Raw genomic sequence first — 17,110 nt, 5'->3', positions numbered from 1 at the left:
CCACGCGTCACCAGGGCCGCGTTCACACACAGCCACACCACTGCCCTTGTCTAAATGTCTAGGATGGGCTGACAGAACTGAGTCTGGGGCAGTATATTACCTCCCAGCCATGGGTGGCTCGAGCAGCACAGAGTGAAATACGCCGAACTTGTAATGTCCCGCACGTCGCTGGATTTGTAGCACTGTTTATGCCAATGTTCTGACTTACATAGAACAAAAGGGTTCATAAATTTTATATGCTAGTATAATACACGCGGCAATTAGTGGTTGGGTTAGCATACTGGATACACTCCTCATTCCATCATTTTCCACAATTAGGCGACAGGCCTAGACTATTACCCATGATCCAGTGAGCACGAAAAAACTCTCCAGCGGTCACTGTATTATTTTCAGGAAATGTATTTCTCTGAGTAAAGCATATATAATAATAATTACAAGCACGTAATAATAATAATAATAATAATAATAATAATGTGATTAAAATGTGACATTATTTCTGCATCAAATCCGATTAAATAAGTCGTTTTTTTCTGTTTTCCTATTTTCATTCTTTTTTCATTGTAATATTTAATATTTTTATTTCTTTAATATTTGCATTTAGGTTTTACGGTATGCACATATCTCTGTATTTTAATTATTAATCAAACGCATTTAACTGGATATAAAAATTATCTCTTTTATCAAGAGTTTGAGCGTAATTCTCCGTGCAGCTCTGAGCATAACTTCACTCTATAATGAGTGTTTTTTATTTACCGTATATTGTGTAGTAGACACTGCATTGTTACAGAGTAAGCAGTTCAAAGAAAGTTGATTTGATTCGAACAATAATTCTAGGCGTTTATCGGCCGATCTTAACTCACACGTGTGCACTATTTCTGTGCTTATTACAACACAAGACTTTTTTCTAACATGTCCAAGAACATTTCCTGTGTCTACTGGTTTATGCGTGTATTTATTCGATTGCTTCGCTGCTTATTTAGTTTTTTTTATTTATTATTTTTATTTTCGATTATGATTCAGCCAGCCCTTCATTTGCAGCTGGTAAAGGTTAGAAGGCGCTATAAAATATTTTATTACATGTACACGGGAGGAAAAGAGCATCTTAATATGAAATGATTTCAGTGGAGCTACCTGACTTCGTTAGAGAGCAGATCCGCTTGGCTAAATTTATGCCGCTTTCTCCCACTGAAGCTCCAGTACTATGTCTCCTCTCGACACTATCCACAAAGTCCTGAATTTAACATCTGATGTATTTCTTTCAGTCCACGCGCTCCGCCATATCACATAGTGAACAGGAAACGCTTTATAAGTTTGTCTTCCATTTATCACACAAAAGTGTGGATCGCACCACATAATATATTATAGCACCTAGATATGCATGGTGTTCGGCTTCAGTCTGCCAGATTAGCAGTTTTATGTTATTACTAGTCTGTCCTGCCTGTTCTGACAGGAGCGCTAAAGAGAATGCTCGGTTTAGGAGTGGTTGAGATGCAATGCACGCTTTGCAAAATATGGTTTTACGACTAAGAGGAATATTCAGTTTTTCATTTAGATAAAGCATTAAATAAATACACCGGAGTTTAACTCCTGAAACATAAAATTGTAGTAATGTTTGATGCAGTTTTCTTTTTCAACAATACTTCGATTTTATCCAAAAAGATACCTGATTACATGTATAAATACATTTGACTTGTTTTGGTATTATTTGGGTTGTTGCATTGTGGCATTGCTGGATTTCCTTACCAGCGTTGCAGTGGCTCTTACAGGGACATTTACGGCGTACTCCCGACGTTCTTCCTTGTCCACTCAGATAATATTACAGCGTGTGTAGATACCCTACTGCCAAACCGTATTTAAGCAGATCCGCTCAGTATATCCGCAGCAGATTTGAGTGGATTCAGAAGAGCTCGGCTCATCTCTGTAAGGGATTTACTTTACTGATGGCTAACAGTGATCATACTGGGAGAAAATGGAGCAAGTGGAACGGCTTCATTTTCTCTCATGTGTCGAGAGCAGCCATTACGTTTAAAAGACACTTTGTTTTTATTGTAGATTACAAAGCACATTTTTAGCTGCTCGGGGACTGACTTAAAGCTCATTATGGGATGTTTTTGTGAGGGGAACAGCAAGAAAGGCTCGCGGTACACGTGTAAGAAGTGCCATAGGTGCAGGCTATCCTTAGGCCTTCTACGACGCATTTACGCACACTGAGCACAGCACGTTTAAGATCCTACACTGAAGTCCACCTCAGTGCAGAAATGATAAAGAAGCAGTGGAGAATAAAGTGATTTACTGAAGAGAGGCTCATCCTGTGAAAATAGTAAGCCTACTGTAAACATTGGCTATCCCAGGCTCATTCTAAGTGAAACCTTTCTGAAATTATTGAGGCCAGATCTAACTTTGTTTTTATTTATTTATGATTTTTGTTCTTTTTGGTTCTACATCGCATCAGCCTATTTAAAATAACTGTCGTTTTTAAAAGCGCAAGTTGGACCAAATCTGTAAAGGTGCAAGACTGTCAAAGTGTTTTTATTTACTCAGTTTGCTTTTTTGGAAGAATAGTTTTACTACTTTGGAAATATGAATTAATTTCCAAATATTAATGTATCATTAACTGATATATTGTATTAATGTAATTACATTACATTCATGCAATAGAATGTTCTCATTATATTCTTCATTAACTAAAATATTTCTTTGGCCACTGTATTCCTTATTGTTTATTTGACACAAAGAACAACAGCATCCAATGTATTTAACTATTGAAATATTTCTGATTGCAACTGCAAGTAGGCTGAGCTGAACTGTATTCGAAATCGATGATTAAGAACTGCACAAATAATGAACGAATTCTTCTCTTTTTTTCCACACGATAATAACACAAATGGTCTTAAATTTATATGGATGATGAATTAGGACCGATCCGTCTGGACTGTAGGGTAATGCTCTAAATGGCTTTTCATGCGTTGCTTTGAGCTGTTTGACCTTTTCGAGCCTCGTTTTCCTACAGAAAACAGAGAGAACACTTCGGGAATTGATTGTTTGGTTTAACTTGTCTAAAGGACATGGGGCTTTAACAGGCTATAAGCTGGTACCGTGTCACTTTAGTTTTAGATGAAAGAGCTTAATGTGTTTTAGCACATCTGGAAAGTGTTAGGTGGATTATTTTAGCGAACCTAACGACGAACACATCAAACAGAGTGAGTGGATTAGACATTACACTGTGAACCTGAATCTGGGGTCTGATCTATTTTTTATTCTTGATCTAAAGACAACTGCATCAGTCCACAGTCAGTCTAATTAGATGAGAGACTGGAGAAACTGCCATCAACTAGCATTAGAAATTACTTATAGACTCAATTGCAATCGGTGTGTTTTATTTAATTCTGAGCTGCATCTAAGTAGGCTATTAACGTCACGCTAACGCCCCCCACCCCCCCCACACACACACTTCAATGTCACAGACGACCCCCCCCCCCCTCTTTTTTTTTTTTTTCTAAATGCCTAGGTCCACAGATGAATATGTGCCACCTTACCTTCGTGATCAGTTGCATGTCTCATGGAGGGGCGGTGCTGCCACAGCTTCTGGCAGCAGTTAGTGAAGAGGCTGGCCCCGGGGCGTGAGTTACGGCAGCGAGCTCCAAAACAGCGCGAGACAGGGGGGTGGAGGGGACACGGGCTCACAGGACCATAGAAACTAAAATCCTCACCACGATTGGGGACAAGAGGACATCAGGTGACCGCAATCAGATTTTGATAAGGCTGCTAAGCGGGGTCTGGTCCTACTCGGCAGTGCACGGATCGGCGCTCGCAGAAAGAAAGATGCCCAGGCGATTCCTCCCTCAGATCCTCTTCGGCTTGTCTTTGTGGTTGGCATTTACAGCACAGGCTCTGATCTCCTCCGCCGCGACCCACAGAAGACATGCGGCTGGAGGAAAGAGGCAGAGCTTTCTGGAGAGGACGTTAATTTTACTAGATGTCAGTACTCGGAGTCCGGTGAAGGTTTTGAATGACAACTTCCTATCGTTGCAAGTGGACCCGTCTATCCTAAAGAACGGATGGCTTGACTTCTTAAGGTATCCAATTTAGAATTTTCTGCATCCTCCTCTGCTGTCCAGTGTGCTTTTCTGCATGGCTTTGGTATTCTGCCTTTTTTTATAGCGTCTGAGGAGAAGCAGATGCATTGTTGTGTCTGATCTGTCTGTGCGTACAGGCTAAGCTCATAAGGCCGAATACACGATGTGCCATCAAGTATCCTGGAAATGATACTCCCACAATCAGTGTTTAGTGCAGGCTGATTTATTCAGGCTAAAGGTGGACTGGCTCATATTCAGGTGATTCGAAGTATTTGTGAACGAAGTACCCCGGTGCACGCTTTTGCTTAGGGGGTGCGTTTTTTGCGTAGACCACGCTTCTGGCTGCACTGTATGAACCAGCTCCAGTTCACACTGTCAGGTTTTTGGTCGAAACTGCAACCATCGCGTTTTAATAGTTTAACCAGCTGCGGAACGTCCACGCGACGCCCCATCCCTCTTCCTCCATCTCAGCCCATTTTATCAATTCGGCTAGGCTACACCGTGCTGACGCGGAGTGCTCCCAGCCGCACGGCGTTACACTCTCAGTTGACCGACATCCCCCTTATTCCAATCAAACTCTCGTGACGACTTGTGGGATGGGACTTGGACATGCTCTTCCAGAGACGTTCTAAAACCCCACGGAAATGCTCGTATCAGCCTCTGTTCACTACTGCTCGTGCTAACCTGCATGTAGTCATGCTACACGACTATCACAATAAGCGCTGTTCACGCGCTGGTATGAATATGCATGGCTTTTAATTGTGCAGCCTGCGTTTAGGCCAGGGCTCGACCTGGAAGTGAATTTGAGCTTTCTAAACTTGCCCCAGCCCCCAGGAGACGGGTTACCCGGTTAGTGCAGGAATGGCTGAATTGTAGCTTAATTTTCCACAACCGTCCCATTTTAAGGCACGTTATTAAAACGCTGCTTGACTTCAACACTTCATGCTATGTAGAAATCAAACGCTTGAGGTAATCGCCCCATATTCTTTACTTTGAGACGTGTGTTAAGATAACGTTGCTGTTCGGAGGGGTTTTTCGGCCTGAGGTTCATTAGAAGTGTGTTTTATTTCCAATACGCCGTAGTGCACGATTAAGCTCACAGTGCTGCTGTTGCAGGTTTCCGCAGGGTAACACACTGGTAAACACACTGGTAAACACACTGGTAAGAATGTTTAAGGATGTGTGATATTTTTATATTTATAAAACAATGCATGCCAACCAGACAAAATGACTATTATCTTTATCGTTATTATCATTCTTGATAATTATAGTATGTTGAATAATTTCACTTTTTACTGATTTGACTATTTACTAAATATTTATTTAAAATATTTCTGTAAATACGTAAAATACATTTTGTTGTATGACGACATTACGAATTTATGCAAAAGTCAAAATAATATATACAGTGCATTAAAGGACGTAGTTAATAAAATATAGTGTGTTGCGTAGTATTTTAAGTACTTACTAGAAAGCGTCAGACAGGCCAAATAGTGCCGATTATCAACAGGGAATCTAGCTAATTGTTTCTGAATTTTAATTCCGCGATATCTGTCATGTAATTTAATATTATTGCTGTAGGTATTTAATAATTCACGGTTGTTTATAAGACTTTAGATTATCACTATGCAAGAGTAACGTCTAGCAACACTTTAACCCAGTTTTCTGTTGAATAATATTGATGCTTACTTTACAGACTTTGGTACAAGCTGTGCACAGACTAAAGATTACTAATAATGTACGAATAGCAGAAATGCATATTCATTATATCATAATGAATGTTGAATTGCTTCGTTTAAGGTTCGTTTACAGTGGATGTTTTGGAGTAGGCCGGATAACTCCACAAAAGCCTCGGCACTAAAGCGTCCTGGCTTAAAGAAGAAAAAAAGAAAAGAAAAGAAAAGAAAAGAGAAACATCAAGTCAAGCTCAGTGGGTCATTGGGTCAGTGACAGTGCAGTTGTGTGACAGATCAGAGGCTGGTCGTGACGACCGCAAACACGAGGGATGGGGAACCGCGGGGAACCGGGACTTGCGCGACTACATTCGTTATATATATATAAACCCAATTGTAAGTTAAGCAACTGCTGTCATTTCTGTTTTATGAAAAACAATGCAGATGGCATAAATCGCGAATTACTACGTCCTAGTAAATATACGAGTATAAAGAAGAGACACTACTAGGCAGCTATGTGGTACATTTTCATGATTGGTGTTACGGCTGTGTGTGTGTGTGTGTGTGTGTGTGTGTGCTACTGTAGTAAAATATTAGCCTGTTAACGGGCATAGAAAGTAACTGGCTTCGTCACATGAAGAGGTTTGGAGAGGACGTTTTATGAAACCAGGCCGGATTATTTTATCAGTTTCATCCAGATGTCCTCTCTGCGGCCTTTAATAAAAGGAAACATTTACTCTTAACAGGAATTATTTGTGTTTTAAGAGGGCATTTTATAAATGGGTGTCCCGTTATTTCGTGTCGCGCTGTGTGGTTTAGGTGTAGATGTTTTCTCAAGTTTGTAAAATAGTCGTTTTCTTCTCCATTTCGCTTTGGCTGAGAGGCAATGAGCAGACTTTACACTTTCCACAGGTTCAGAAATACAGCAGCAGTGTTTTAATAAAACCTTATTAAGTGCATTAATGTTTATAGTTAATATTAATACTAATAACAACAAAACTTGAAAAGAATTGGTAGAAAAAATAATGTCATACATATTCATACATATTCTCCACACTCGCATATTCCTCCACAATTTACATTATTTACATGCTTCCATTTAAATATTCTTATTTCTATGATATGGCTCTAAATAACCCTTTTGGCACTTTCATAAATCAAGACTTCTTACTTCTTAAGCTCTTTGGTCTAGATATTGAGTGTTTATTATCATTATTATTATTATTATTATTATTATTATTATTATTTGTAGTAGTAGTAGAAGAAGAAGTAGTAGTATCACATCTGACTTTAAACAGTGGCTGTCTATGTGTCCTCAGTTCCAAACGGTTAGTGACTTTGGCCCGAGGACTTTCTCCAGCTTACCTGAGGTTTGGGGGCAAGAGGACTGACTTCCTTCAGTTCCACAACCTGAAGAACTTAGCCAAGTTTAGAGGACCAGGACCGGATTATTACCTTAAAAATTATGAGGATGGTAAGACATAATTTTTTATGCTGTGCAAAATGAATATTTCGTTTCTTAATATGACATGTTAAAATACAGGTTATGGTTAACGGCACTGGTGTTGTTTTGACCATTTTGCTAAAGCAGTCATTAAAAAAAAATGTTGTGATATGACTGAAACAGTGCAAATAGTTTACTGTAGATAATTTTCTAATGGTTCCCAGTTTCTCCTCAGACATTGTACGCAGTGACATCGCCCTGGACAAGCAGAAGGGCTGTAAACTGGCCAGCCACCCAGACATGATGCTAGAGCTTCAGCGGGAGAAAGCAGCTCAAATGCAGCAAGTTCTGCTGAAAGAGCAACTCTCCAACCTCTACAGCGATGTCACGATAACAGGTAGGAGATCACAGGAACACACTGCTCCTTTCAGGCCTTGGCAGAGGACATTAATATGATAGCTACAGGAATATGAAGCGAAACGGTTCAGGAGGCTAAACTTTATGCATGTTTGTTCCTGTTGATGATTGTGTTTTGGCCCTCTTGTGAGTAGGCATGTGCATGTAGTCTAAACGGATCTTTTCGCCCTCGTATTGCTGTCATGAACGTTGCTGTAGTGCTGTGCTTGTTTAGTTATGCAACTGTGCCTGTTGATATAAATCATTTGTTGGAGATATAGCAAGGGAAAAGACACTACATTAGAGAGAAGGAGGTAGTGAGAGAGAAACGTTCAGTGGGCTTGGGTTATGCTGTTCATGAAAACGCAAGAGAGATGTTCTAGGCTAATTAGTATACTTTTATAAATATGTAATGTATAAGTAAAAAAAATATAAATAAGTATACATATGTAAATGGCGCAGAGAGTAATTTATTTAAGGCCTTTGGTTAAGTCAACATGCATATTTCTTTTGCTATTTTCTGTAGATTTAGATCTGTAGAATATTACAAAAACAGTCAAGTTCGAGTACAGAGAAGATTGAAGAGATGACAGACTAGAGGTGAAATTGATTCTGCAGCTGTGCTGCCCAATAAAGGCATTTTGCGGCATTACCTGGACAACAAAGAGAAGATCACATAATGGCTATTGCTTTTAGTAGAAACTCAAGCAATCTGTGTCTAGAGCCAGTCAAGTGAAATTGTTGGGAATATGTCTGAGTACTGCATACATTTTCCACCATTTGTGACATCCAAAGTGTTCCTTCAAGGGGAAAATAGAAGCTGAAAGATCACATTAGGTCTTGGCTGGCAGTCCTGTTATTGAAACAGAGCATTAGCCGCTATAAACAGAGCTCTTCAAAACTCAGGACTTATGCTTTGTTGAAAACATAAATATGAGAATTTAAGAGACATTTTCACTTTGCCTTAGACAAGTCTGCTATTTTTGAACGGGTGCCATTGTCTTATTATTACAGTCTAAACAGTAATGTAACAGTTAGCTGAAAGCAGATGATCCGCTGCAGCCAACCAGTTGGAGTTTAATTGCTTAAAACTGATTTATTGTGGAAAGATTTTCACTGAATTTCATTTTAGAAGCCTGCTGTATTTGAAATGAACTCTCGCACAAGTCACACGGTGATCTTTTTTCTATCAGTTCTGTCGCGTACATTCTCACCTGTATTGTGTAGAAGAATGTACTCTGATCGTATAGAGTGCGTAAGGGAATTGGTGTGGAGCATGCTTTGTATTTTTGTTGAGTCATGTTTTTTGGAACTCGCTTCCACATGACAAAATGGCAATAACAGGATTCTTTCCATGGCCTACAGCATGTGTGGCTTAGCAGGGAGCCTGTAGAGTCTGTAACTTGTGGGAGGGGGTTCCCAGTTTTAGGAATTAAAGTGGCAGTGTGAGCACATCGGCAAGACAGACGGGCCTGCTAACGATCAGAATACCCCCTGTGCAGTAACTGGCAGGTGGGAGAAGTGGTAAAACAGCTCCTTTCCATCCTTTTCCACTCTCTGTGAATGACCCTTTCTGACCCTCTCTCATTACAGCGGGAATTGCGCTAGGCGAGAAAGCACCCCTGCCAGTTAAAACAAACCGATGTAAGACAAGCTGAGGTCAGAATTTCACCTCTGTCTTTGTCATAGTTTAGTCCAGGTTAGTGAAAGCAAACCATCTGAGGTCAAGGTCAAGGTCAAGGTCAGGGTCAGATGATGGACTTGAGTTTGCTACAGTTCTGTTGTGTTTTCAGAAACCTATAGCGTTGACACTGCTAATCATGTAGTAGTACAGCCTCCTCTGTCCTGCTGTGTGACTTTTCGTTTTATAGATAACGACAAACTTCAGCCTTTTTTCCCCACACTTAAACTCTGCTGTGTGTTCTTTTTGCTCTACATAGCACATCTGCAAGGAACCGTAGTAAAACAAGACAAGGACATCTTTTATTTGCGAAGGACAGTCTAAAGTTCAACAATGCATAAATCTATGACAGCCTCTCTTACTAGGCAGTTAACAGAAAATTACAACCACATTGCTTAGACAAAAAAAATAATAGATGCACCATGAATTCATACATCACATTCTGACACTCTGAGGATGATGAATATGAGCCGGATTCTTAAAAAAAAAAATTTTTTTTTCTTTCTTGTTCTTGGGAATTTAACTCGGCTGCGTCCATTCAGTCAAGCATGAAGTGAAATGTAGCTGAATTCAGCAAAAGGTAGATTGCATTGCGCTTTAGGTGTTCTGGTGCAACAGCGGCCCTGGTTGTCATCACCTGTTTCCTAGCCTGCATGAAGCCGCAGTGGAATCCTCCAATCTGCTTGGAATCCTGGAGCTCATTCTCCAGACTCTCTTGAGAGCAACATTCATCATCATCTCACGACATCTCACGTCTCTATTGCTGCCCTGTTCTTTCACGTGGATTTTCCATTCTGTCGCCCTGTTCGTTCATCCTGGCACGGTTCACGGTCAGATTTTAAGGACTTATCAGGAGTCTCTCACGTTTCGGGAAAGCTCGCGTTGAATCGCTAAGATGTTTGCAATATTCAAAGCTATTTCCTGCTGTTTCCCCTATCCACACTGAAGACAAATGACAGGAAATTGTCCAGTGAGTGTAGTTTGGGCTTTAACTGAAGGTGCCCTTTAGCCCCCTCATTTTCACTGACAGCAGTAACTACTTGAGTTTTCATCTCATTAAAAGCTCTTTAAAGGAAGATCTGGTGAAAGTGGCATTGACAAGTGCTCTGCGGAAAATCAACTCGGTTTAGGTCGGAGCTGTGTGAACGTCCTGACTGTGCGGTGACTTCTTGGTCGGTTTATGCTCCTGCATTTGTTTCATTGTAAGATAGTTGATTTAGGGATTTAGTGCCACACCGCACAGTCAGACAGTTTGTATCACTCTATAGATCAAACTGCAGCAAGGGGTCTTTAGGACTGTGTTAAGATGATGCTGTTCAGATTTGTGTTCAGCTATTGGAGCCAAATATGTGTCCTGTCGAAAGTGTTTGCTGCAGAGTGTGGGGGGTGGGAGGGTAATTTCGCTGAAATGATTGCTGGAGTATTTTGATGAATACCGCATGGCAGAATTTCTTCTTCTTCTTCTTCTTCTTCTTTTTTTTTTTTCCTGGACTTCGTGTCCTCTCCTCTCATGTCCTTTCTGTGGACATCAGGCTGTGCGTAAAATCACTCGAAGAGTTTCATGTTTTGACTCCCCTCCCCCCAGTCCTTTGCACTGTCGAGAGCATGCGTGCGTGCACTCAATGCAAACACAGTGAGTGCATGTAGCTTAGTGTGCTAGTGATGGATCTGAGACTCCAGCAGATGTTGCCGCCTGAGAAGGGAAACATGACTTTTTTTTTTCCATTTCTGAGACATTAAGCAGATGAAGGTTCCTCTACGGTGACATATACATTGAAAATACACACACACACACACACTAGAAACACATTCCTTCAAGTGAATTCTTGCCTGTGGACCTCCCTCCCAAACACACTCACACATGCATACAGATATATACAAAGCATGCTGGTCCTGTTTAAACTCTAGAGAGGGGGACAGAGAGAGACAGAGCGAGAGACTGAAAGCGAGAACGAGTGTGTTGGACATTGTTGAACATTTACATTGCCTAATCATTTGTGGGGGTTGACTAAACAGAACTGTGAATATATGAGACACTAATACATGTAATGCAGCTTCGTCAGATTAAAACAAAGGGTTATTGCGCTGGCTGTGATTTAGAGTAGTACAAAAACCAAATTGACTGTGTATATGTAAAGTTATTAAATGGCTGTGCTTATTTATTTGGTTATTCATCATTTATTCATGATCTTCCAAAGGTGGATTGTTAGAAATTGTTAGAAATACACTATCAAAGCGACCTTTTGTAGTGTTTTTACTAGAGATATACCAAGCAAGTTTTTTTCACCCCCTGATCAGATCCGAGGACCCTAATGCTGACTGTCCACCGATACTGATCCAATCCATTTGTGTTTCTAGAAATAATGTTATTATAATAAAAAATATAATAATAACAATATTAAACACTAGTAAAATCGCTGTATTTCTGGTGACCAGTTTTTCATTTATTTTGTCTGGTAGGAACATTTTTTTTAAATGTTATAGTGCATTTAATATCCTGTAACCCAGTCTGACTAACCTACCTCATCATTCAGCCCCTTTTTTAACACTGCAGTCAAATTATTTTTTGTATATGTATGGGTGTGTGTGTGTAGTGGTACACACTTTGAAGTCACTCATGTATAAGACTGAATGAGCTGTGAGCTGCTTTTCTAACGTGTGTGCATTAAACAGCAAAACAGGCAAAGAACAAACAGAATAGAGTGTTTTAATTCATCCTTTTTTAAAAATATTGACTAACAATTGTTTTAACCGCTGTTCTGTGTACTGTCTGTTGTTGCTCTGTCACGTACCTCTGTTTCTCGAAAACTACCCTACACAGTGTTCCACAGTGTGTGTGTGACTTTATTTTGTTGAACAAAACAAAACAAGCTTTATTTTAACTGAAAGATGCGGTGCTGTTACCAGTTAGCAGCCAAAACAGGATTTCTAATTCAAACTCCCCATTCCACCTTAAATAAGTGTTGCAGTTATTGTGTATATTTCAACAGCAGAACGTAACTGCTGCATCATTTAAGGTGGAACTGAAGGTTCAAGTAAGAGGTCAATTTCAGCCTGCTTTTAGCTGTGAACTGGAAACGTATCTGCATTTTTTCACCGTAATATGGTCACAAATAAACACTGTTTCATTTTCTGAAGCAGTTTTCAAATTCCTATTAATTCTTTCTTACAAAAAAAAAAAAAAGATCGAGTTGGATAGGGCTTTAAGATTAATACCAGATTCATTAATAATGCGATCCTGTGTCACCGGATTGAATCGGGAAATAACAGTTTTAAAATGACTCGTAATAGGGAGAATAGCTTCTTTATCACTGCCACTCAGTCACTATCACTCAGTCATAATTGCATAAAATCCTGTAATATTACTCTGCCATGACAGTCAACATACTTCTTTCAGTGACTGTTCTGTATCTCTCAGCTTGTCCAGAAATGTGTCCTTTAGTGGTGGCTCGAAGCACCAGTTACACTCCCCGACTGTAGGGGGCAACCCAAGTGCAATAAATGCAAATTCTTGCATAATACTGCTTTAAAGAGCTACTCAGTACTTTTGCCTGAAAAAAAGATTTCTTGGAAACAGTCTGTTCAAAATATTGTGGTACGCTTTTCCCGCAGAGTGGGTATGCCTTTTAAAATCAACTGCAATGTGAATGGCACTGTTTTTTTTTCGCCTCTCTGATCAGTAGCTTTTGAAGCATTGAGTGTGTGTGTGTGTGTGTGTGTGTGTGTGTTTTTTTTTAAATGTTCTCCTGTTTCATGATGTTTAACGCTTCTCAAAGCCAATGTATGTCAGTCATGTTTTACTCTGTTTGGGTGAATGGGGGAAAATCTGCATCCTGCTGTGCATTAGCTTGATCCCTGAGAGAGATGTAGGTAGTGGAAGAAGAATGAAGAGAAGGATAATTAAGATATGATATAAGAATTCACAGCATGTTTACTAGTTAATGAACTAACCCAGGAGAACAGAAGGTAGACACAGTTCTCTGAAACCGATGACTACAAAAGTCTATTGGTATGGATTTCTGACAGATCAGTGCTTCTTGCGAAACAGCTGATTGAAGTGTCTCTCGCAATATTCTGCGGGCTTGGATCCATTTACTCGGCAGGGATTACCAATATCAACTGTTGGAACAGTCACTTTGTTGTATCCTTGGTATTAATTCTTTCCACTCATCGTCAGGGTGGACCAAGAGAGATTTTATTTCATTTTGCTTTTGGAAATTTCAACCCTCTTTAGTACCAAAATTCCAATCCTCAGAGAGTTGTGGGAAACTGTAGGGCCAAGTCGAAGAAAGAAGACTTTTAAATTATGTGCCTCCCCAAGTGTTCTTACAGTTTCAAAATCTGTGAAATTAGAAATGACAAATCAACATCAGTCAGCATCTCTTTAGTGCATGTATGAAGATTTACCAATACAGTTGGAAATTCTGACTGTAAGATAAATCAACCTTTCAAACGAAATCAACTCATATTCGTAAATTGGCTTGGTTTTTGTATTTACTATGTATTCATTTCCATCATAGCTGAAGAATTAATCAAATAAAATAGCACTTAACCTCTTAAAAAAAGCCAGTAGCCCGCAGGCGGGCCGAGAGTGTCATTACAAATTTCTGTTACCAAAGAATAGCCCCACCAGTTTGCACAAAAGTCCATGTAGTTACTGACTAACTACTGACTAACGCCTCACAGCGGTAAAGGGTAAAAGGTAAAAGTGCACGTATTTGTCACTGTACAGTGTACACTGTACAGCGAAATATGTCCTCCGCATTTAACCCATCTGTGGTAGTGAACACACACACACACACACACACTAGTGAACTAGGGGCAGTGAGTACACACACACCCAGAGCGGTGGGCAGCCAACTCCAGTGCCCGGGGAGCAGAGAGGGTAAAGGGCCTTGCTCAAGGGCCCAACGGTGGCAGCTTGCCGAGCCCGGGAATCGAACCCTGTTATCGATACCCGGCGCTCTAACCGCTGAGCCACCACTACCCCCACTGGTAAACTATACAATATATCTAAGAACTTACCACAGTTAATTGAAAGAACTGAACGGACATCTGTCTTGCCCACACCTTCTTGTACTAGTTTGTCATCAGAGTGAAGATTGTTTCATACTTTTTTCTCAAGCTTCTCGTACTTGTAGCAAATTCCCACCTGCTGTGTAGTTGTGCATGACAGTTAGCAGTTGTGTCTGTGAATTGTGTAATCAGTCACCATGTGCAACCAGTCTTGACAAGCTGATGCTCAGGCAGCATCACAGTGCAGCTAAACATGCCGCGAGGACAAGCCTAATGGTTCTTTATAGGTGACCTTCTCTCGTTTCATTTTGGTGGCCTTTATCAGATGCCATTTATTGCCTGGAATTGCTTTGTATTAAGATGGAGGGAGAAACAAACTATCCTGTTCACTCAGTTAAGCACATCCAAATGTGTTTTTGTGGATTTCCAGATGTGGATGACTGTGGTGACACGGAGAATCAAGCTTAAGTCATTAGACCTATGATGCAACATTTTAAAGTCAGTTATGTCATTCAGGGGTATAAACAGAAACATCTAAAAAACCTTAAGATGAATGAAAAACTGACCTGAAATTCTTAATCATATGTTGACATGACTTCAGATCTGTTTGATTAATGTGAATGTTACAACCACATGCCAGTGCAACCCCATCCTCTTTAGTTTATCCAAATACTCACTCCAGGGAAACATCATAATCTTTCTAATATTAGCATCCATCTCTACTCCAGTCCTGCACGGGCAGTTCTTGAAGTCCTGAAGAAATCGTGCGTATTTCATTAGTATAAAACATGATTTATTTCTATATTTGATATGTGTGCCGTCATGAGAATAGATGTATTAGTTATATTGTTAGGGGCATTGTTATACTGTGAGGTGGTTATACTTATGCAATAGTGAAATATGAAATAGTGCTTACATTGACAGGTTTGGAGGTCTTGGTTAATTGATCTTTAGCCTGTGTCCTTGTTTTTTGCAGAATTAAGGTTGGAGTTGATATATATGGAGTTGCGTTGCCAGAGGACCAAATTTACTGTGAAAAACGTGACTGTTTGGAACCTACACAGCTGTTAATATGGAGCTAATAAACATCTGCTGATAAATATGTTCATTTTTCAAGTTTAGGGTTTGTCCAGTGTCCACTATTCCTTAAAGACACTGTATTGAAGTAAAATATGTAGATTATATAGTTATGGAACAAGATACAGTGGAGTTTGACTAAATAGTACAGCCTTATGAGTGCCAAATACATTCTTGGTCTAAGCTAAGAAGCATTGCACTTGAATGCCATCTTCATCCTTCCATACAGGATTCTCATAACATCTGAAATTTAGCATGAAGGTGATCTTTTTATCCACAAGGGCAAAGAAAACCTGTAGAATATCCACATGCACATGAATTTAAGGAAAGCAGGTATCCCGTTTTTTTGTGCATGTGTAGAACACTCTGCTATGGAACAGTCTTGCAGTCTCATTATTTAGAAACCATAAAATCATAGACAAACAGATTGCCCCGTTAATTTAATAACAAAACAATACCCACTTTGGTAGAACCTCTTAAACACATTTTAACTTGGACATCCAATCCAGTATACATAATAACCTCAACCATTATAAACAGTCAGTAAATGTCAACTAAATGTCAAGAACTATATTTGAAAATGATTGGGACAAGCTTGATTATTGTTCCCATGCAGTTTTTTTCAGAAGAAATGCTCTGCAGCTGTTCATAAATTTCAGCTTGATCAAGGCTAATTAAATCAAGTGAACCAAGAAATGTTTCACAGCACTTGTATATGCCCTTTGACTAATGCCCTTTGTAAGTGTGCACATTTTTTCGGTCTGAATATAAGACATTTTGGGTGAGCTCTGGCATCAAGCTTGTAGTCTAATGTCAGATATGGCTCAGGGCAGAAGAAAGCAATAAAAAACAAAAAAAGTTTTTTTTATTATTATAATAATTATCTATCTAACAGATGTAGATGAATTATGTCTGCCTTTTGTTACCTGATAACTACATGGTTTAAATTTGACTCATAATTATAGCTAATAGATTGATTTTGGCATTCCTGATTACTATGGAAAAAAGTGAAAAAACATATTTTGCATGTTCTAAATGTAAAGTAGAAGTACATTTACACAGAACTGATGAACGTTAGATCTTGTGCTGTCCTGTCCAGTGATAGATTTAAGGTTTTGCCTGCATACCCATAGTTTGCTGATGAAACTGCATGTGAACAAAAACAATGTTATTGGATGGTATTTTATGAGTCCATAAATGTGTAATGAAATTTGCTCTGGTCTGGAGAGCATGGAACGGAAAAGTAAAATTGAGTTTTCTGTGGTATGTTACAAAGTCCATACTTCATTCAAGTGGTAACTGGGGTGCTTTCAATGACTGTGGGAGGAGGGGGGCCAACCAAAACTCTTTCCTGGTCCTTATTCACCTTTAAATTGAGTGACAGGACCTGACACCTCTAACTAAAGCCAGATGGAGGGTTTGGTTCCACTGCTAACTGTGCACAGCATAGAGCCAGAGGGGTTGATCTATTATGCTGTCTGTAAGCTCTTTGCCCATTAGTACTATTAGCGGGCATTTGCTTTATCCTGTGGTTCACGCCGCTAGTGGAACTTTTATCAGCTTCCCAAAGAAAGTGGTTCAAGAAAGATGGAGTTCATGTTAAATACTGCATTACTATTAAAGTGCTATTTATTTCTCTGATTTTATTGTGTTTGATTATAATTTAAACTTTTGTTTGCTGTTTTTGACGGTGCTGGTTGTTTTCTAGTGGTCATTTGGAATGGCTTGGAAGGCATTTATTGAGGTG

The 17,110-nt window shown here is 39.6% G+C and overlaps 1 protein-coding gene across 1 annotated transcript in view; it reads left to right on the top strand.

The window, feature by feature from the left end:
• The first annotated feature begins 3,822 nt into the window (after positions 1-3,822).
• The window catches only part of hpse2 (heparanase 2), a 51,995-nt gene continuing 38,707 nt past the window's right edge, over positions 3,823-17,110 (top strand). Inside the window, exons 1-3 of the mRNA XM_072677983.1 lie at positions 3,823-4,076; positions 7,069-7,223; positions 7,429-7,590. Of these exons, the coding sequence (XP_072534084.1) occupies positions 3,823-4,076; positions 7,069-7,223; positions 7,429-7,590 (571 nt within the window). The remainder of the gene's footprint in view (positions 4,077-7,068; positions 7,224-7,428; positions 7,591-17,110) is intronic.

Source organism: Salminus brasiliensis, chromosome 4 (assembly GCF_030463535.1).
Source record: "Salminus brasiliensis chromosome 4, fSalBra1.hap2, whole genome shotgun sequence".
Classification (NCBI taxonomy): Eukaryota; Metazoa; Chordata; class Actinopteri; order Characiformes; family Bryconidae; genus Salminus; species Salminus brasiliensis.
Note: the sequence above shows the minus strand (reverse complement) of the source record. Positions and strands in the feature narration are given on the sequence as shown.